Raw genomic sequence first — 21,985 nt, 5'->3', positions numbered from 1 at the left:
TGGTGTGCAGCAACGTCTCAGACACATGTTTGCGTCTTTATTTTACAGTTTTGTGTTGCATGTTTTACACATGTTTGTGTCTGCATTTTAAAGTTTCCACATTCTCTGAAAATTGTGTAAAATTGAAGTCAAGCTGTTGTTAAACATTTTGTTTTAAAAGTTTTAACACCAATGAACTTACAAAAAATTTTAGATTCCAGCTTAAAGGATTATTCTCTTTTATTTTCAACAGTAAAAAAGTGATGCTGAATTTAAATGTAGTCATACAACCATTCACATAATGAACACTAGAGACAACCAATGAAATTGTCACAAAAATTCACAATGCTATATTTAATAATCACTGAAGGTGATTATTAAATTGCTAACATCGCAAACATCTATATAGACAGTGTCTACTGCATTTTACACATGCTTTGTATATGAAAAAGCTTTCCACTCAGTGTGTACAGTATTTTTTAAGTCAATAAAATGGAAAAAAACATTTGACTGAACACGTCTTGAGGATTTAAACACAATTCTGCTGAGTTTTAACATTTTATAACGGTGATATATCTTAAAATAGGGATGACATTTTATAACAGAGAAACATGGATTCACCAATAGAGAGACATTAGATGAGAGCAGGAAAAACTGCGACAAAGAAAGCAAAACTATTCCATCTGCAGGAAAAGTCATGGCTACAAATTTTTTGGGGATTCTTATGGTGTGGTGACTACCTGGAAAAAGGAAGAACCATCTCCAGAGAGAGTATTATATTTCACTACCGGCTGAAGGGTATTATTCAAACTAAATGTCCACATCTGGCCAAAAAGTAAGTACTTTTTCACCATAATTCAAGGATGAGGTGAAAAGTTCCATGCCACGCACAGAGATAGCATTAGTACGCTTAATTTCTCGATGGTGTAGCACGATTCCATTCTTCATTAATTTACTCATTTCTTCATTAAGATTGTACTAAATGTTAGACCTTAATGGTTACCATATTGAAAAATAAATCAAAATGTACCCAGAAAAATGTGTTGTTTTCTTATCTGTGCTTGGAACTTTTCACCCTACCATCATAATGTACCTACACATACACGTCTCAGGTTGTTGCTGTAAAACTCTTATGACCGACCTATTCCTTATAGTGTTTCCTCATGCATCATCGTTTATTTTGTAGAGTTGGACAAAGCTTATTATACTGAGAGTATTAAAAAGTTGTAGTGGGATTAGCCTAAATCATTGATTCTCAACTTTTTTCACCCACATTGAGAATCAAACATTTTCAGCACCCCCAAAATTTTTAATCTTACCATCTGTTAAAAATAATATTGCAATTGCTGTTTCTAAGAGCAATCAAAAACAGCTATTGCAATTATTGTTTTTAAATGTGTTATATCCTATTTCTCAGTTGAAACTTACATTTTAAATGTGAGCAATTAAAACGCATATTTAATCATATTTGGAAGTATTTTTATTAGAATTTCTTTAAAAAAAAATTACTGTTGTATCAGTGTAGTTATATAACAACAATAGTGATAGCATATTCAGTATAACATTACAATAATTAAAACAAACCTTTGAATTAAAAAATTACACCTATATTAATGTGAAGGATGAATCTGATGTGCATTTTCGCCAATTATTGTGGGCCTTCTACCACCCCCCCTGAAGCCTCCAGTACCCACAAGGGGACATTATCATCACGCCCACTTTGAGAACAAATGGTTTAAATGGATCAGTTTGCAAGTGACTATCTTGAAAAATAAATAAATTTCTGAACAATTTTGAATTTTTTATTTCAGGCGAAGAATTTTCCGAACAACCCTCATATGTCGTACAAGTTTTCTCTTGATTAAAATTGGTTGTAAAAATAAGTCATAGTTTCTGTTAAATATACTTATTTCTAAACGTCACATGTTTTATGTGTTTTGTATCTTAATGATTGTTTGTAAGGATGAATGTATGATTTTTTTTACAGACCTTGCATCCTTATATTTGATTCATTAGCTGGTGCCAGCAGAGCAAGAGTTGTTGCTACATTACGTGATTATCTTCGTATAGAGTATAGAGCTAAACATGGATGTGATCGAGATTTTTCAAATAATGTTATGAAAGGTGCTAGCCCTAAAGTTCCACAGCAGACTAATTACACTGATTGTGGTCTTTATGTACTGCAGTATGTTGAAGCTTTTTTCCAGGTTTGTAATTTTTTTCTGGAATGTAGCAAAAGAAGTTACTGCTTTGTTTACTCTTCCCTTCTCCCTTGCTTAGTCCATCTGTTTCTTTTCCTGTATATTTAACTGCTCTGACTAAAAGGAATGTGTTAAAATTGAATATTTTTTCTGTGTTTATTTAAATTTATCACAATAGTCAGTGTAACCTTCTTTATAATTATGAGAAGAAAAGAGCTTTCTTTCTTGGAAAAAAAATTAATGTATTACATATCATAGTTAAAGTAAGTTAGTACAGTTGAGACTCACTAATCCAGCAAGCTCCAGACCAGAGAATTATCATATTAAGAAATCTTGATTACCTAGAATGATAATGGATTCATAAGTTTTAATAAATGTAGAGACAATTATTTTGATTGTTTTTATATTTTGTTCTACTCTCTAGTAGTCCAGTGGTTTTAGTCTCACGAGAAATGTTTTATTGGAAGCCTTTTTCAATTGAGAACACTCATTGATATTTTAGATCCACTGTGGAAGGAGCCTTTGCTCATAAACAGCATTTGCAAATTTTTCTTTGAACTCAGGAACAACAGAGTGCCTCCTGACAATTTCTTTTGTGCATTTGTTAAAAAAAAAGCAAATACTAAAACATTTTTAAAATTATCAAGTTGATAGTCATCAGTTATCCTCCTTTATTATATCGTGATAAAAGATTATTATGACCGTCTTTTTTTATTAATATCTGCTCAGTACTATCCAGTATTTGAGTAGGTTTACAATTTTTCATTTAGACTTATTATTTTATGTTTGCTTTCTCCTATCAAAAATGCCTGTATTGTGAAAAAAACACAAAAAACTTTAATATGACATATATCAACCTTAACTCCTTACCAGTTTATTTTTTATTTTTATAGAAATGAATGTTATCCTTTTTTATTTTTATTTTAATCTATGTATTTTGACTAATGATGTAATATATAATTTAAAAACAATTTCTTCGGATCATATTTTATTACACATACATACAAACATGTGCAATATTCACAGAATTTCCCATCATACCTATATACAAATATTTACGCAATTAGCTTTATAATTTTACCTACACAGAAAATATTTACATAATTAAACATTTATATACTGATATATTTTTAGAATTTCATGATATAGTAAGAAATATTGCACTCAAGAGTCCGACTGCATAGAACACCATAAATAAATAACTCGTTATTACATTGGGTCTACTGACTATAATCAAATACACATGAAAATCCGTCACTTTATACTGTATTAAAACTATCAGCTAGCATTATCTATCATTGCAGAATACTATTAAAAACAACTGTGTAAAAAAATTGAATATTATGACAGAAAACAAATTAAAACCAGACAGAATATTCTGTCAATATACAAAATATGAATAAACAAAAGTTGACAGAACATTCTGTCAAAGACCAGTAAGGAGGGGTTGATATAAAACTATACAATGGCAGTGGAATAGGGTGTGTAGTGGCCATTGTAATGATGTACATGTTAAACCATTGTCACAATCATTTTCTGCCTACTTGTGCTGCGTGATCAAGCTTCCAACTCCTCACCCTACTACAACAATCACAATTATAAAGAATGTTCGGGTTATCAAACTTCATCTTTATTTTAATATAATATTTAATAATATAATAAATTTAAACGATTTGTAAACATCACACACTTATTGAGAAGTGCTGTCAAGGAGAGATGGAATCATAAGATGTTAGGTGAGTAATAGTTCATTCATCAAGCAGTTGGCTTTGAAATGGTTACAGAATTTTTCTGATTGGAAAAATTACCTAAGGTTATCCTGAATAAACAAATTTGGCTTTTTAAATACTGAGTCATTATGAAAGAATGGTGAGGTTTCAGTGCCTCAGGCCAAAGCATCAGGTGCACTTTGAGAAGTCAGTTAATATTAGTTCAGTGTGAATTTCTATCTACATATGAAAATAAACCACATGAAAACAATATGTGATCCTGGTTCAAACTGTCAAAAACACAGGATCTATTCTCAAACAGAAATCAGAAAAAATTATTGGACAAATAGGCAATCTGCAATTGAATCCCTAATTAATCAAAGCCTCGTTGAAACTTTGTTACAAATTCTAAAAACTTGTAAGCTATAGAATTCAGCTATTGCAAAGTGAATGAATTCAGTTCTTGCAAAAGCAAAGAACTTAATCTAGTATAGAAAATATTTTCCAGTTTGCTGTTTAAATTTTAGGTAAAATTAATGAAAACAAATAATTTTTAAATGGTGTTGTAACTTTTTTGGATGAAGTTATTTTCATGTTAATTTGTGTTAATAGATACAATTCATAATATGGGGATCTGAAAACCAACATATGATTTTTTTTAGAAAGCACAGGACTGGGCTCATCTAAAGTTTAAGTTTAGTGAAGTTCAATAAAAAAAATTTGCAATTTGGCTTTTTTCTTTGCTGAAAAGGCCTTTAATAGAATTTTTCATCTTTATATGTTATGTTGTTTTCAACTGGATGAACCTCAAATTGATTTTCAACAACATGGACATCCCCACACCTTAAAACATTTATTAATTTTGCAAGTCTTTGGATGGAAAATCCCATGCCTTGGTCTGCAAGAAGCCCAAATTTAATCCCTTAAATCTTTTCTTGTGAGATAAATTAAAAACATTGTTTACTCACATAAACTATATGACCTGAATCCCTTAAATGAAATAATTAATGCAACAATTACAATTATGGCAAAAGATATAGTACATTATGTATGGGCAGAAACTGAATAATGATTGAACATTTGAAGTACAAGCATGTTGAAATTTATTGATTGTGTAACAAAATTATTTGAAATGGATAATTTGATAAATAAAGCAATATAATTGTAACTGTTTTAGTTTTTTAATTCTTAACTTAAACCCTATACCATTCTTTAATAATGACCCTGTAATGTAGATAATAATGTCGCACCAGTTCAGATTAACCAATGGTTGATCAGGTGCCAGATATTTCATTAGGAAATAAATTAAAAAATAACATAAAAGTTTTAGTAATATGATAAATTTTTTATTTACCTTTAATATTAATCAAAATATTTTCTTATTTACAAACATCTCTCTCTCTCCCCCTCCCCATCTCTACCCGTCATCTCCTTTGTGTGTCTTTTTAATCTTTCCAACCTTTTTTTGCACCTTCTGATCCTTTTAGGACTGCTTTAATTAATCTTTCTACTTTCATTAGCTTCCCTATTCAAAATTGATCTGGTTAATAAGCTTCTTACTTTTCTTTAAGCTTCTTTACTTTTGTAATCTTACTACTACATAAAGAAATGCCAAAACTACTGAACCAATCATGAAATTTTAATAATTATAGCTTTCTTCTGATCCCGGAATGTTTAGTTAGAACTCAACTAATATATAAATTATAAATAAATAACCTAGAACTTTTACTAAATTTAATTTGATTATTGTCTGTCAATTTCGACTTTCAGATAATTATTATGCAATTTACTAAATTTGATGTCTGTCTATAAAAGATCAACTTTTATTACTATTGTAATATACACATAAAAACAAACTGGTTTAATAATAAAATTAAAGGGAATAACAACGATTTACTAAACTTAATGTCATTGTCAAATGTGGCAGTGATAAGTGAGAAATCATCCTTACACAAGTAAAGTAGCGCTAGATTTTTATATCCTGAACTAAGAAGTTCCATCAAGATAATCCATACTATAATTGGCATAGATTCAGCTTTCAGTTTGGTATTAATAGCTTCCTACTGCCTAGGCCAGTGAGGTCACAGTTAGGAAGAACTTCTAGGACTGCTAGAATTTATGATTGTGGACAACATGAATTTTTTCCAGAGTATACTCAAAGACTTGAAGAGCAATGTGTATGCTGTAAATCGAGTTAATGCTTTGAGAATTATGTTAGAAATCAAATCAGCTTTCTGAATTTGGAAGATGTCCAAATAGATAACTTGATTAAAATATATAATTCCTGCAATCCCAAGAATGGAATGATGAAACTCCTGGTATTCTGGTTATAAAGTAGTTCTTGACCGACTTCAATATCCTCCTGTTTTCAGAACAAATTTGATTTTGGGAACACTTCCTTTATCTAAATATTTTAATTTATCCCTTAAGTAATGAATAGCTATAACTCTGAGAGCAATAGCCCACAAATAATTACTTAAAAAACTACAGTACAGCCCCATTTAACCGAACTAGATATGACCAGACATTGTCTGGATGAATGAATGTCCAGATAATCTAGAAAAGTATAATTTACATACATTACAGCTTAATGAAATCACTACAGCATTAATGTATGATGTTGAAACTTAAAATCAACTTAGTAGACATTAACAAATAACTTGCATAGTAATTGAAATACAATATGTGAAATACAAATTCAAATTTTATTTACAGCTACATCAGCATTTATTTACTTTTTAAAAAATCCTTCTTAATTTTTTGCTGAAATAATGATGCTCCGTTTTTTGCTGCTCGATCTTGTAAACACTTTAGGGTAAGAAGTTGATGGGCAGGCGTTTCATTTTGATTTTAGCTTTCCAAGCATATCTATAGCATCTCCGTGTGAAATCACTTGCATTTCTTCCTTGAGGAATTCGTCATGTGAACTGTCATCTGTGTTTTCATTATTGGGATATGGATTTGAAGAACACACTAACACGATATCATCATCGTTTAGATGCTGGTGACCTACATCATTTTTGTAGTGCATCCATTTAGCTGCATGTTCATCTTCGACAGCACATGACTCTTCTAAATGATGAATAAGTTGTTTTAAAGAATTGTTGTTTATTTCAGTAGTCATCTCTGTGTTTGATTCAGATTTCATTTCTTGCCAGGTTTTGTTCCAACATTTTTTCAAAGTAGAAGCATTAATTTCATCCTATGCTGAACCACACTTCTAAATTACTGTTCGAATATTAATTTAAGTAAATCTAAAACGTTTATTCCGGCTCCCTCACTATTTCTTTCAATAAGTTTTATAAGTAATTTTTTTCTGTAATGTCATTTGAAGGCTTCTACGTATTACACCTTGGTCTAAAGGTTGGATGAGTGCTATCGTTTGTGTGGGTAAAAATTTTACAAAGATGTCACCATCTTTTATGTCATCTGCATCTGGATGAAGGGTGTGTTGTCGATAAATAAAACAGCTTTTTGTGGCAGCTCTTATTCTTTTAGAAATCTTCTCCGGAAGATTCAGGGATGAATGAAGAAAATCATTTTTTAAATATTTCACCAGACATCCATGCTGAATTTTGAGAGCTGTATGCACATGGAAGTATGTTCAAATTACTAATATTCTTCAGTGCTCGAGGTTTAGCCAATTTTCTATCACAAGAAGTGGGAGCTTCTACTTGCCTGACGCATTACTGCATAAAAGAATTGTCACCCTTTGCTTATAAACTTTGTGCCCCTTAGCAGCACAGTCCAATTTTGAGGCGAGAGTTTTTTTTAGGTAGCGTTTTAAAAAATAATCCTGTCTCATCAGCATTGAAAATCTGAGATTGTAATAAAGTCTCTTCTTTTATAAATTTTGAAAATGTCATATTATAATTTTCGCTAGCAGCATGATCTGATCCCCTGAAACAGAGCTGTCGTATTTCATTGTGAGCTTTTCATCTATCTAACCAACCTGAACTTGCTGTGAATGACGGATCCTATGTTTTTTCCAGTCAGAATCAATTTGCCTTTCCTATATGTAATTCATCACTAATATTTTTTACAGATTCCCCCTTATACAAAACAGCGCATTAAGTTTTTCTTCTGTAGAAATGACTGCCCTCTTTCTTTTAGTTGCAATTTCACTAAATTACACTGCGTAGAACACAAGATTAAAATTTCAATCACAATCACTAATATAGCAAACTTTACCTTAGAATTACAATTTTCAGTGAATACTGGTACTATACTGCTTTTCTGAATAAATGTTTACTAAAATGGAGCATGACAGAGTGTATAGGCTTATACATCTGGTTATTAACATTACATCATCCTATTAGGCGATAAAGCAGTGGCAGGATGGTTATGTTTGTAAACAAACATTTTTGACGCATGAGTCATAACTACTGTACAAAAATATTGCACGACAACTTTATTCTCAGAAAAACGGTAATCAGTACATGAATTATCTAAATCCAAATATGTACGTACATTTAATAAGTATTACAGTACGTAAAAACTGTGATACAAACTGCCAACAAAATTGATATATACTGTAGACTTACTACTATATTTCTTTACATATTTTTAAAATTTCAATTTACTACATACTACTGTATTACAGTACATATTAAAAATTAAAATTGCCTTTCCTGATATCTGTTCAGATAATCTGGAAGTCCGGTTAAATTGGGTTATACTGTATTTCCAATTTTTGAAGTTGTGTACACATATAGTGTGGGCGAGCTGTGACAGGGAATGCTTGTAATTATGTATAATAGGTTTTATTTGAATGGTTAACAGAGGTTATTTTTATAAATAGTTATTTTAAGTGTCTTTTTCTTGTGTTTTTCAGAATCCTATTACTGATTATAATGTACCGATCAAGATGCTACAAAATTGGTTTACTGCTGATGAAGTAAGTCGTAAACGATTTGAGATACAGCAACTGTTACATAGACTTATGGAAGAACAGAAAGTTGATAGATCATTATTGAACCTTCCGGATCTAAATTTAAGATCTGGCGGTTTGGTCGATTATCCTGGAATCGATATGGAAGATGAAGAAATGGATGAAGAACACTGTAGTCAATATTCTGAGGAGTATGATGAAGAAGGTGAAGAGGAAGATTGTGAATTAGATATAGGTGAAGAGGAAATGTGTGAGGAAGAGGAAGAAGAAGAAGTAGAGGATGAGGAAGAAGAAGCCGAAGAAGCAGAAATTTTTGATCGATATGAAGAGGCATTTCATCAAAGTAATGAGAATTATGATATGGAAGAAGGAAGCAATTTTAATAGAAATCATAATGCTGATGTCGGTGATGATGGAAATATAAATAAATTAGAGCTTCAAGATTGCCAATCTAGATCTAAAGTTGATTTAAAATCTATCAGAATTGCCCGTCTGGTTCCAAATAGAAAAATGAAACTTGGATTAGAAAATAAAAAAAATGAAAATGCATAATAAACATATAAATGAACATGTAAATTATAATGTGTGTCTTTTTCTTTTTATCATTGAAGTGATTTTTAATTTATACTAAAATGTATATTTAATGTGGTAATTTATAGCCAAAAAGATTAAGATCTTGCTGTTAAATGCAAACTTTCTCAAATTTTGGACAAATCATCGTGTAAAAAAATAGTTAATGTCATAATCATGTGCTACATATTTTACATACTATGCGCGTTACTTTTTTCTTTTTTTTATTTATATATATTTATGATTTTTTTTTTTTTTTTTGAGTTTATTGTGAAGTTATTAAAATAATATTTGCAAGAAGCATATATTGTGGACTTAATATATTATGATGAGACGATATTATAAACATTATCCTATTATTATTGCTACTATCATTATATTATCATGTTGTAATTATAATTATTATTTATATCAGTCATAAAATAAAATGGATTAGCATTAAAACTGTTTTATTATGATTAATTTAAACCACAGGAAATAAAGAATTGTATCATTTAAGGTTTAAATTCTATTGGCTAATTTTATTTTTTCAGTTTTTTAATTATGCGCTGAAATTTACTTGCAGAGCATAAACAATTTTTTAAGGAAATATTGAATTTTTTGGTTATTTGGAAATTTTTGATAAGAAAGTAAAGATAATAATTTGTTTTCATATTTCCTTTCTTTTTTCATGTAAACAGTCGGACAGTGAGTTATTTAGATTTAAATAGTTATGTATGTATGTTGGCGTAAGGGCTTCAGTTAGTTCAATTAATGATACTTCTCATAAATGGAGTAGTTAGCCTGAGCCTGGGCAAAAAGGATAATAATAGTTTATCAACAAAATTTGTTTTTTTATAAATTTCAACTTATAGCAAATATCACCTTAAACTTTTGATAACACAATTAGTTCCTTCATTTATTAATTTTAAGTTATTTTTCTAGATATAAATGTATATATTTTTTAAAGTGACTGATTAATATTCTTTAGATTACTCTTTTATAATATGATTAGGAATTTCTTTCTTAACAGTTGTATAAAAAAAAAAATAGGTGCAAAGATATTTAAGGCCTCTAAAATCCGGCTTATCATTAATATTTTCTTAACAGCAAAATAATCTATTGTGACTGGAGTTTTACTTTTTTTAACATACTATGAAAAAAATTAATGTATTAGAATCATATTTCTTATAATTTAATTATTTTTATTGCGTTTATTAAATTTAAATGTTTGTATTCAATTGTAATTATGTATATGTTAAGTTTTTTTTATTTATGAGGAATACCTCATGTATTCATACAAATTATTAATTTCCTGTTTGTTATGAATATGTATGTTTGTGCAAATGCACTTCACTTAGATTTTTTTTTAAATATACATCATTCAGGCAGAGTAGACCTTAAAAGGGATTAAGAAAGTGTTTATTTTTGGTCATATTTTATTAATTAGAATTTAATTCATTTGTATACATATAATGTCATTTTAATTAAAAAGTTAAAAGTAAGCTCTTATTTGTTATATATTTTTGGTATTTATCTAAAGTAACAAAAAATAACTAATTTTTATTGTAATGCTTAAGGTTTGTAAATAATTTTTTAAAGGATTCTTTTAAATATACAGTTGCTAAAAATACAATAAAATTTAATTACAGTATTCATTTTGAAATATAAAGAATGTTAGAAAATTCCTGGAATTTGTATTTTTACTGAAAGGATTTCACACCATTTCTATAATATTAACATTAAATAATAATAACAGAGTTTATCTTTGATCATTTATTTGTAATCTGATATTCAAATGTAATATTTTGTTCATTTATTATTGTAATTTTTTTTGTCAGAACTTTTTGTTGGAAGGATGTTGCAATATAAACAGTGCGTTCAGAGTTTTTTTTAAACAAATATGTATTTTAAAAGACATTCACTCATTATGAAAATTAGTTTATCCATCCACAAATTCATTTGGACCTATAAGAATTTCGTTTTTTAAGAAATTTTGTTTCACCCAAATTAGTTTAATGTGGATAGTTTTTTTTTACAATTTACAGTGGAATTTGAATTTTTACTTTAGTGAAAATACTAAAGTCCTAGGTCCTAAATATCAACTCAAAAATGAAAAAAAAAAAAAATATTTATCGTCAATTAGATAATAAAATTGCAAGGTTGTTAAAAATTTGTTGAAATTTAAAACCATTTGTTGATAGTATTTCAATGCACTTAAGAACAGGATCTTGTTCCAAATGATACTCTTTTCTATATTGAAAATTATATTTCTTCCAGGTTTTCATGGAAAAGTTCAGAAAAATATATTCAAGTTCATAGGCAAAATTTATTATTTTGAATTGATAAGAATTTCAAGGAGTCTATTATGCAACAAATCAAGTATATTAATAATTATTAAAGGAATAAATTTTCAACTAAGATTTTTTTAATAATTATAGGAAAATTTATTGCAAACTATGATCTCTCTTTATTTGATCAATTGTTGATGTATACATTATTGAAAATAAATATGTTCTCATTTAGGCAAAAATTCATATTCCACTGTAGCTCATAAAAATATTTCCTGATTTTTACTAAGTAGAGCGACCAAAAAGTTCTTTAAAAAATAATAATAATGTATACAAGAACCACCTTGATAATAAAATTAGAAAGATTTTATTAATATATGTAATGTTGCAATTAAGCTTTGGAGCCTACTTTAAATAATTACTACCAACATTAAGGAATCTTTCTAAGCAACCCTTCAACTTCAAAATACTTCATTATATCCCTCTGTCACTAGCACATTTAATGTAGTGAACAGTTCTTCAGTTCATGCCAATTTTTCTTTTAATTTGTCATTTTTGTGAATCAATTGCCACCCAGAAATTTCTCCTAACTTTCTGAAGAGGTAGAAAGTTGTTTTTTCTCACTATTAGAGTAGACTGAGTTTGTATAATTATTTATTGCTTCAGAAAAATTCAAAATTTAGATTCATGTTATGAAAAAACATGGTGTTTGTTTGTAATAGCACTGTTCAACTTCCAGTACAATTCACAGTAGCTTATTCTCTGTGGTATGAAGCCGAACAAAAGAACTCAAAAAAGGTCATTGTATGAGGACATTTTTTTCATTGACTGAAGGTGATATCACGCAAATGGCTTGGCATTTCACCCTTTCAAAATCCCCAAGGCCCTTGGCCTTTCAAAATCCCCAAGTTTCATTGCTAGTATCAATCAGATCAAAAACATCAACTTCCTTATAAAATGTTAGAAATTCCAATGTGCATTAAATTCAAATTTGTTAGTGGTCCAACACTTAAGTACATAATATTTGTAGTACTTGCATACAAATTTTGTTAGTCTAAAACTTTTTTGATAATGTTTCATTCTTAATGAAGATCTTAATAGTATATTTTATTACACCATTTTATCACATTTCTTACATTCTTTACGTAACCCTCTATGCTACAACAGTTTGCTTATGAAAGCGCTAAAAACCTATCACTTCTAAACTTCACAACCAGGGTCAACATATATGGTATTAAATATTTTCAAATATCTTGCTCATAAATGATCCTATAAAATTGTACAACAAAGTTCAGCAAAGATTTTCACAAACCAATCAAATTTTAGCCCCATAGAATGTGTCAGCCTTTGCAGGAGAAGTTTACTGAACAGTTATTAAAATTCAGAATTCCTTTTATATAAAGAAAAACAAATACCACTAGTTAAATTGAATCCAATTGTAAAAAAAAAAATTTTTGAAGTTTAAAGTGTTAATATCTATGAATAACAAAATGTAATTTAAAAAAAGTGTTATTTGGTTCCCCCCTCCAACATGATAAAACTTTTAGTATTTTCTTCTATATTTCAATGTTGCTTGCTTCATCTATTACTTGTTTCAAATGTAAACAGGTCGGTTATTTATTAACAATAAAGGATTGGAAGTTTGAACATTAGTTTTTTTTATTACAGTTCCTTTGAACTCTGTTGTAGTAATTCTTAATTTTTATATTTGCATTCAAAATGTTAAGTAAAAAAAAATTATTGTTGATAAAATATATAACAAAGGCAATTTTTCAGTGCCATGACAATTTTTTACCTAATTGACAACAAAACAGTTCTGCCACCATTTGATCATAACAGACACAATATTTTGTGTTAGTTTGTGACAACAGCCAGTGATAACAACCTGTAAATGGAATAATTCATGATGCTTACATATTGAAAGTAGTTTTTTTAAATGATTTTTATGAGGATTCTTTAAAAAAGTATCAGAAATGTTTTAAAAATCTTAGTATTGTATGTGCTTTTGTGCTCCTAAGACAGTTTTTTATTTTAACCCAACAGATTTTGTTAGTTGCAATTTGACAGTTTTATGTATGACACATTACTATAATATATTGGCAACACTGTTTTTATATCATCAAATAATCAATGTGTAAAGTACTTTCAAGTATCACATTGCATTAATTAGGAAAATTAACTGAAAGACATCATATTAATTCCTCAGAAAAATTATTTTAATGTTAAGAATTAGAAGTTAGTTTTCCATGTTTTAATTTTTTTAAGTTATTATTTTTGTTATTATATTTTGATAAATCCATTAAAAGACTGGTAATAATCTTTCATTTTATAAATAAATTTAATATCAGAACTTCTATAATAATGATGTTTAATCATATCAAAGTAAAGAAGATTTGCTGAAAGCAGAAAATTATTTAAAAGAAAAATTATGTGACTGATGGAGATAATTGAGACTTCAATTAATTTTACTTTTCATATATGAAGGCTGTTTTTTTTTTCAACCTTTGATAGGCTATAATAAAAAGACACATTGACATAAAATGATTTTATTACTAAAAGTTGTGTAGCATCTAACTTATTTTTCTACATAATCACCAAAACGATTGAGGCATTTGTAGTATTGTGACACCAGCCTTCCGATGCCCTCTTCAAAGAAGTTTGCCTCCAGTGTATATCTTGACAGCCTCCTGAAGTTCTTCATTGGTGGTGAAGTGTCCATGCCTTCAATTCTCAAAAGAGGTAATAGTCACTAGCTGCTAGGTCTGGACTATACGGTGGATAGTCGAAAACTCACTTGTATTGTTTGAGAAGATTTTATGTCACTTTGTCACAGTGCATTGTGGATCAAAACCATGCTGAACGCAAGCATGCTTCTTTGTTTGTTCTGACCGTTCTTTGGAGGTGATATAAAGATTCACAATAAACTTCCTTTGTTATTGTTGTCCTCTGCTGCATAAAGTCCATCAACAAGACACCAGGTCCCAAAAAACTATAGCCATAGTTTTCCTGTTGCTCAGTGTGTTTGAACTTTTCTGGCTTGTTTGAACAGAAGTGTTTCTGATTACCAGTAATGATAGACTTCAGAAACTCTTCTTCCTCATTGTTGTAACGTGTGAGAAACATTAAGGCTGACCCCATTTGCTGTTTTGTGATCGTCACTCAACATTTTTGGTACGCAATGTGCATACAGTTTCCTAGTCCTAGTTTTCAGTATCGTAGGTCTTTATTCACATTTGTGTACAGAGAAGACCTTGAAATTTCTGCAGGAAGTTCACTTATTTTAATCTTTCATATATTGCAGACAAAATCATCAACATGCTCAACCAGACGTACAGTAGCAACAGACTTGCATTCTTGCCCATCTTTGTCATGGACGTCTGTTCACCCTTTAAATTTCCTACACCATTCCCATACACTACCTTCACTCATAAAGTTTTCATACACTAGGCTCATTCTGCGATTGATTTCAGCAATGCTACTACATCCTTCTGCATGCAGAAAACTTATCACATTTGGCAGGTGCATCAATCGTAGCAGCCATATTCAATTGCCTGTAGGTGGGCCCAGATCGATCCAATGGCAGAGGTTTTGGTGGTGGGGGGGGGGCGCAATTGCATGATATGTAGACCTGGCTCCCACCTATCTCTTGTTTACTTAGATGCACAATCAGAGGTTGAAAAAAAGCACTTTTATTTATATATTTTTATTGCATAGGAGTTCTCTATACCTTCATGGCTTAGTGACAGTATTAATTTGCCACCTTACCTTGTAGTTTTCTTTACAGAAAAAACTATATAGTCTTAAAACTTAACAGTATATTTTCATACATATTTGTAGTATGTTACATACAACAATCCCATTTCTTTAATTGTTAATACAACATAAATATAGTAAACATGACTTAAAAAAGGCAAATATATAAGAAAGTAGTAAGTATGTTTAGAAATGTATGTTAATAGACAATTTGAAAATAATTTAAATACATATTGGTAATGTTATTTCTAGTAAATTGGACTATTCAAATACTGTGAATGTATTTTGTGATGTATTTTTTCAGTTGCAAATACATTAGCTTAAAGAAGATTATTATTCAGAGTATATTGTAGGTTTTTATAAATGGTAGATGACATTAACTATTAGCCCACAAATTTTGCATTACTGTTACATGTTCTTACATAATCTTATGCCAGTAAAGTCTGGAGATTATCAATGGTCTTCCTTAATAAAGTATAATCTGTCTTTCAGTCATTCTGATGTAATTAGAAATAACATTTCTTATGGAATATATTCTAATTACTGTAAATTTGTTAATTAAGGAAAATAAATTTGCCGCTTCTACTGTCTGGATGGGTCCTTGCAGCACTACTATGAGTGGGTTTGTCTTGGTTAACAGTTCCTGTATACATAATCTCTTTCTCGTGTTTATATTGATGGTTTTCTGATAGACATTCTCTTGATATGTGGAGTATTTTAGAATTACTCAGTCTATTATTTATGAGAATTTTGTTTTCAAAACAAACTTGGAGCTCAAGTATTTATTCAGCAAAACTGAATCTCAAGGACTTTCTTTCCTCCTTACACAATAAATATAATAGAATGTCTTATTTTACACTTAAAATTCCTCAATAGATATAGAATCAGCATTCAGTTTCTACCTTTGTAAAGTTAATTTGTTTTTAACTAACAGGAACAGAACATGTGTTAGGGGATATTGTATCCCTCTCCTTATCGCAGAACCTGGACATTTGCCCCTTTCTGCTGGATCGTTCTAATCAAATGGCAGGTATTTATTTTTACTGACAGTTGTGATTTATTTTATGCTGTTTTTAAAAGGACACAGTTTGGTAATGCGTACTAATATATATTTTAGATTGTACTATGATAAAATAACTGGAGTTATATCCTAGGACAGTTGTAAAATGTTTGGATCTTTCTCCCAGCACGATTCCCCTTCTCTGAAGGCTTTTTGATCTAGCAGGAATATGGGCCCCTTGTTTTGGAGATGGAGTAATGCACTACTTTCACAGAGAGTCGCATACAATGGCTAGATGTGGTTCCTTCCCTATTGATTTTCTAAAGTGAAGGAAGAGGAACCTAGGTTTTGGAGATTGTTGTTTTTCTGGAGGTCGGGCTGTGCTATTTCTGTTACTGTGAGACTGTCTTCTTGCTTATTTCACCTGCTTCATTCTTTTTAACCTGACTGTCAGGTTATATGACCAACAGTTGCAAACATCATTAGTTATATTATGCCTATATTATTGTTCCATGTTACAATTTTTTTTTTCAAATACACTGTTTCTAATGTATATAGTTAATGAAAAAATCCATTTATATAGTTGTTACCCCTGAAGTGATACCACCCTGAAATAGATAAAACAGACATTCCTATTGCTGCTAGCATAATTTAAGCATTTGTACATATGTTTTTAAAAAAATTTTATTACAGCTAGTGTACCAAGTGTAATTGTAATACAAACTATGAACATTAAGTATTAATTTACAGTGAAAGACAAAATACATGATTCACTTCTAATTAAATATATCTTATTGAAAAAAAAATACCTTGCACATTAAACAATAAATAAGCGTTTGCTTTTAAGACTGTATTGTAGAAAAATAGGTGATGATGTAGTTAATATTAATGTTCCCACCAATCATATAAATGGAACATTTTAACTCTTTTACAGAAAGTGTAAATAAATAAATAGTAAACTTATTGCTGAGTTGCTGCTTCAAGTATAAATTTTAAGGTGCAGTGAGGTAAATTTTTCATGGGAGATTAAATTGAAACTTAAATCTCTATATAAATTTGTAAAATAATCTGATTACTGGCATCTTAAATATAAGCTCGGTATTAATTATTTCATTATACAAATTAATAGAGACATTGAAATCTTACAATGCAAATAGAGATAAAGAAAATTTTGGATGTGTAATATAAGACTAATTTAAATTTATAAAATGATGGTTTTGTTTTTTTTTTTAATTAAATTTACCTAAACATGCTTTTTTGTTTTGTTTATTTCACTTAAGATTTTTTAATTTTTTTTACATCATTTGTAGAATATTACATTTTAATGTTAAACCTTCATTATTGTATTTTTGTATATAATTAAATATTTTGTTTTAAATATATAAAATATTTATATTTTATTTTCTTCATATCAACTTAATTTACACATATTAACGTACAGAATAAAGATTTGTAGCATATCAAAATGATAAGAAAATCATTAGATCCATTGAAGTCTAATCTTTATCAATGATAAATTTATGAAAAAAATTGTCTACACGCTGACATATCGTGATGTATGACTTTTATCTTAATAAACAAATGCTTTTATTTAAACCATTACATTAATAATAAAAATAGTTAATTGTAACAAAAAATATTTAATAATTCAAACAAAAAAAAAACTATATCTATTTATACTATTCATATAAAAGATAACTATTTCATCTTCCTTTTCACAGTTAACAATTTCATCTGAGCACACATTTGAAATGACCAAAATCATCTGTCAGAGATGCAAGCATAGACATGTATAACTAGGTAAAATAGATAAATTCAAGTAAATAAATTATATAAACTAAACTTACCTCTATAATCTTCATCCCTCAACTAAATTCTAATCTGCAAAAAAACCAATTTAGTACTTATGTACCAATTAAGTTTATTACTTAATTGATAAACCAAATCATATGAGCTCTATATGAGTAACTATGCCAATAATTTAACAAAATAAAAGCAACAACCTATTTAAAATTTTTCAAAAGCAAGAATTAATGTCTGTGAAAATAGACAATAATATAAATAAATCTTACTTTAATAGGTAGTATAAGTGGACTAACGTATTTAAAATAAACATTAAAAACAAAATTTAATGCATGAATTATATTGATTGTAATAAAACTTTTTTATCATAAAATATACTTAAGACAACATTCACCAAAATGATTTTATAATATAAAACTACCATGAGATTTAACAGAAAAAAGTAACAATATTTTCTGTTGGAGCAGGCTTTTTACTTTCTCTACCTTTTTTATTATATATGCGCCCAATTAATAGCAATTCAGACATACTATTTAAAAAATGTATTAGCTCATTTCCATCATTCTTCCTCAAACCATTTCCATCTACCGACTGTGGTAGAATAGGCTGAACCAAAATCATGTTCAGCACTCTTCTCTTCAATATTACATTGAGCATACCTTATACCTTCTGTTTCAAAAAATTGCACTGATAAACAGTCTATCAAAATAATAATTAATACAGGCCTTTTCTCCTAAATTTACTAACAGATTTTTTTATAGAACATTACAGCCCATTCTTTGTTGCCACTTTAACATTCCTGCATCATGGCTTTTGCCAACAATTCTATCACTTTTCTTCCAAATACAGTCATTTATTTCTATATTATATTTACCCCTAAATTCCACGCAATCTCTGAATTATTCACATTTTTTCCTATTACTAACAGCAAATGTTTTTTAATGTTCTGTTAACTTTTTTAAAAAAAAGCCAACTCAGATCCACTTTTCTTAATAAAATGAATACCATAATTAGTTGTATCTTTCAGCAAATCTAATATATTTTAATACTAAAATACTAGAAAAATTAGAAATCATCCCACATTTTATTAGAAATGAATTTAGCAGCCAATACCTTCTTCTAAATGATAAAGAAGGCTAAACTCTAAAGGATAAAGAAGATATTAACATAATATCTAATTATTTTAATTTATTGACCACCTAACAAGGAAATCTTGATTTTTTCCAAATTGAGATAAATCCCCAAATATTCAATATGCAGGGTGTTTATAAAATGGTGGGCTGGCTATACTTTTTCAGATTCTACTTGTAAAACTAAACTAAAAATATCCTGAGGAAAAACGGTAATTTCTCGTTTATTTTCCCCATGTTCTCTATTTTATTATTTTTATATAATAATTTATATCTCAAGTTTGGATAGATGAATCACATTAATATTTGCTAAGTATCTTGGTAATAAAGTTTTAAAATTAGCAAAAAATCAGGACTAAATACAAATACCTTGGCAAATTACAAAATGGCAGCCATGTTTATTTTTCATTTCGTTATATCTCCATAAATATTAGTTTTATCAAAATTTATGTTGTTAAAAGGCTTAATATTTTATCAAATAACCTAAAATTTTATAAAACTAATATTTATGGAGATATGATGATTGAAAAATAAACATGGCCGCCATTTTGTAATATGCCAAGGTAATTTAAGTCCTGATTTTTTGCTAATTTTAAAACTTTATTAGCAAGACACTTACCAAATATTAATGTGATTCGTCTATCTGAACTTAAGATATAAATTATGATTTAAAAATAATAAAATGAGAGATAGAGGGAGAACGAAGGAGAAATTGGCATTTTTCCTAAGGATATTTTTTGTTCAGTTTTACAAGTAGAATCCAAAAAAGTATAGCCAGCCCACCATTTTAGAAACACTCTGTACATTAATGTTATTCAAAATATTTTGCAGTAAACTATGTCTCCTTGATCAAAATGAGATCACAGTATATAAGAGCATTGTAATGATTATGGTTTTAACGCACCCCTTCCCAAATCATTTTCTGTATCATTCAAAAATAGCATTTTTAAATTTTTGCTGTTATTTAAAAAATGAGAGCTAATGAACTGTTTTATGCCTTTGTAGTTTGAAATTATTTTGACAGTCTTCCCTTACTCCAAATACGCGATGTAGTATCACTATAAAGCAATTTTATTCGTAATGTTAAAGGATATTCTAATGTTGAACAACTTCTGTAAAACTGCATGTTGCACAATATCTGAAGCAGCATTAAAATCTATAAAAAATATTTTTTTTGCAAACTGCCAGCTCTTAGCGCAGTTGATACTCTTGGAAATAATTTGACCAAATTTTGGTTGTTATTTTCTACAAAGGTTGTATAAAAAACAAAAAAAAATGTAATTTGTTTACCACTTGTAATATTAAACTTATATAAAAAATTGTATAATTTTTACCATTGTTAGATCTCTGACAGATAACTTTCACAAATTTACTTCTTCCTCAATACAGTAGTCTTGTTTACTGCCTCTGTAACTTGCTGTAATATAGTTTTTGGCTTCCATCTCAACATCAGCCAATTTCCATCCATCATAAAACTGCAGTTTTCCACAATAATAGATCTTGAACATTTTTACATTCTTTGTAATTTGTTTTTTAAATTAGAATAGTTTTTTCTATGAGGTGCATGTTGTGATAGCTATTTATGCACAAAATATGATCTTTTCAATTTTCTCACATTATTCATGATTAATTTACATAATAATCATTTGGCATATGCATGGCAATAGGTACATCTCTACTCAACCCAGATATGCCCCCTATTTACCTACATGTGTCACCTCATGCCCTCATCTCGCCAACATAAAAATTTCTAGCTTTGTGGAGTCAACTTTGTCTTCATGTTGTAAACTCCTAAAAATCAAATTATTTCTGATTCTCAGTCATTTGCCTCTATGCCCTATTTATACATTGTTACACTTCATTACTTTACATGCTTTTTTTAAAAATCGTTCATTACTAGCTTTTATATCTGTTCTTGCCCTACCATCTTTAGTCATTTTCAGCACTGAACTGCTTTCAGTCTGCTGTGCCAAAGACTTACTCTAATTACATTTTGAACTGAAGAACAATTTTTAAATTGGCAAGTAAATCACGTACACCAAAATAAGGTGAGAAAAAGAAAATGACTAAAAAAAAATAAGTGTAATAAAATTAAATAACAAATTTAGTAAGAGACATTCCAGTTCAAACTAGAACAAAGTAACTATGTTACAGTTAGAACAATGTAACTAAAACCATCAAGGTTTTAATTACATTGCTATGCATATTGTTAGCAAGAAGATACGATGAAAAAAAATTTGATTAAAGAAAAATTCTGTCTTAAAACCATAATGTGTTGTTCATTTACAACATTTATAATGTTAACTACCAACTGATTATTGAACTAGAGAAAAATTATTCAGAAGTATTGTAAATAAAAATGTCAAAATTCATTTGAAATTTAAAAATTGAATTTATTTGAAATTGGATTCACAAAAGATATTGGATGAAATAAATTTTGCATTTCCTATTGTAATGACTATACTCGTATTGTCATCAATCAGAAGCTCATTTTCTCCTGAACATTAGATGATAATTAGTAATTTATTGCATATTGTTAATAAACCTTTCACTCGCTGACAATTAATGAAAAAAGAAAATTGGTTTTAGGAATGAAAAGTTGTAAAGATGCGTAGCTTTGTTTTTGGACCTCTCAAAGGTGAGATTGATCATGTGAAACAGAAATATTACTCAAGAACT

General features: G+C 28.9%; 1 protein-coding gene across 5 annotated transcripts in view; it reads left to right on the top strand.

The window, feature by feature from the left end:
* The window catches only part of LOC142331448 (uncharacterized), a 140,507-nt gene extending 129,490 nt beyond the window's left edge, over positions 1-11,017 (top strand). For all 5 annotated transcript variants that reach the window (XM_075377368.1, XM_075377369.1, XM_075377367.1 and 2 more), the window contains 2 exons: positions 1,967-2,186; positions 8,724-11,017. In XM_075377368.1, the coding sequence (XP_075233483.1) occupies positions 1,967-2,186; positions 8,724-9,332 (829 nt within the window). In that variant the 3' untranslated portion in view covers positions 9,333-11,017. The remainder of the gene's footprint in view (positions 1-1,966; positions 2,187-8,723) is intronic.
* Positions 11,018-21,985: the final 10,968 nt, after the last annotated feature.

Source organism: Lycorma delicatula, chromosome 10, assembly GCF_047948215.1.
Source record: "Lycorma delicatula isolate Av1 chromosome 10, ASM4794821v1, whole genome shotgun sequence".
In the NCBI taxonomy this organism is placed as follows: Eukaryota; Metazoa; Arthropoda; class Insecta; order Hemiptera; family Fulgoridae; genus Lycorma; species Lycorma delicatula.
The sequence above is the reverse complement of the archived record's forward strand: the minus strand, read 5'-3'. Positions and strand labels throughout refer to the sequence as shown.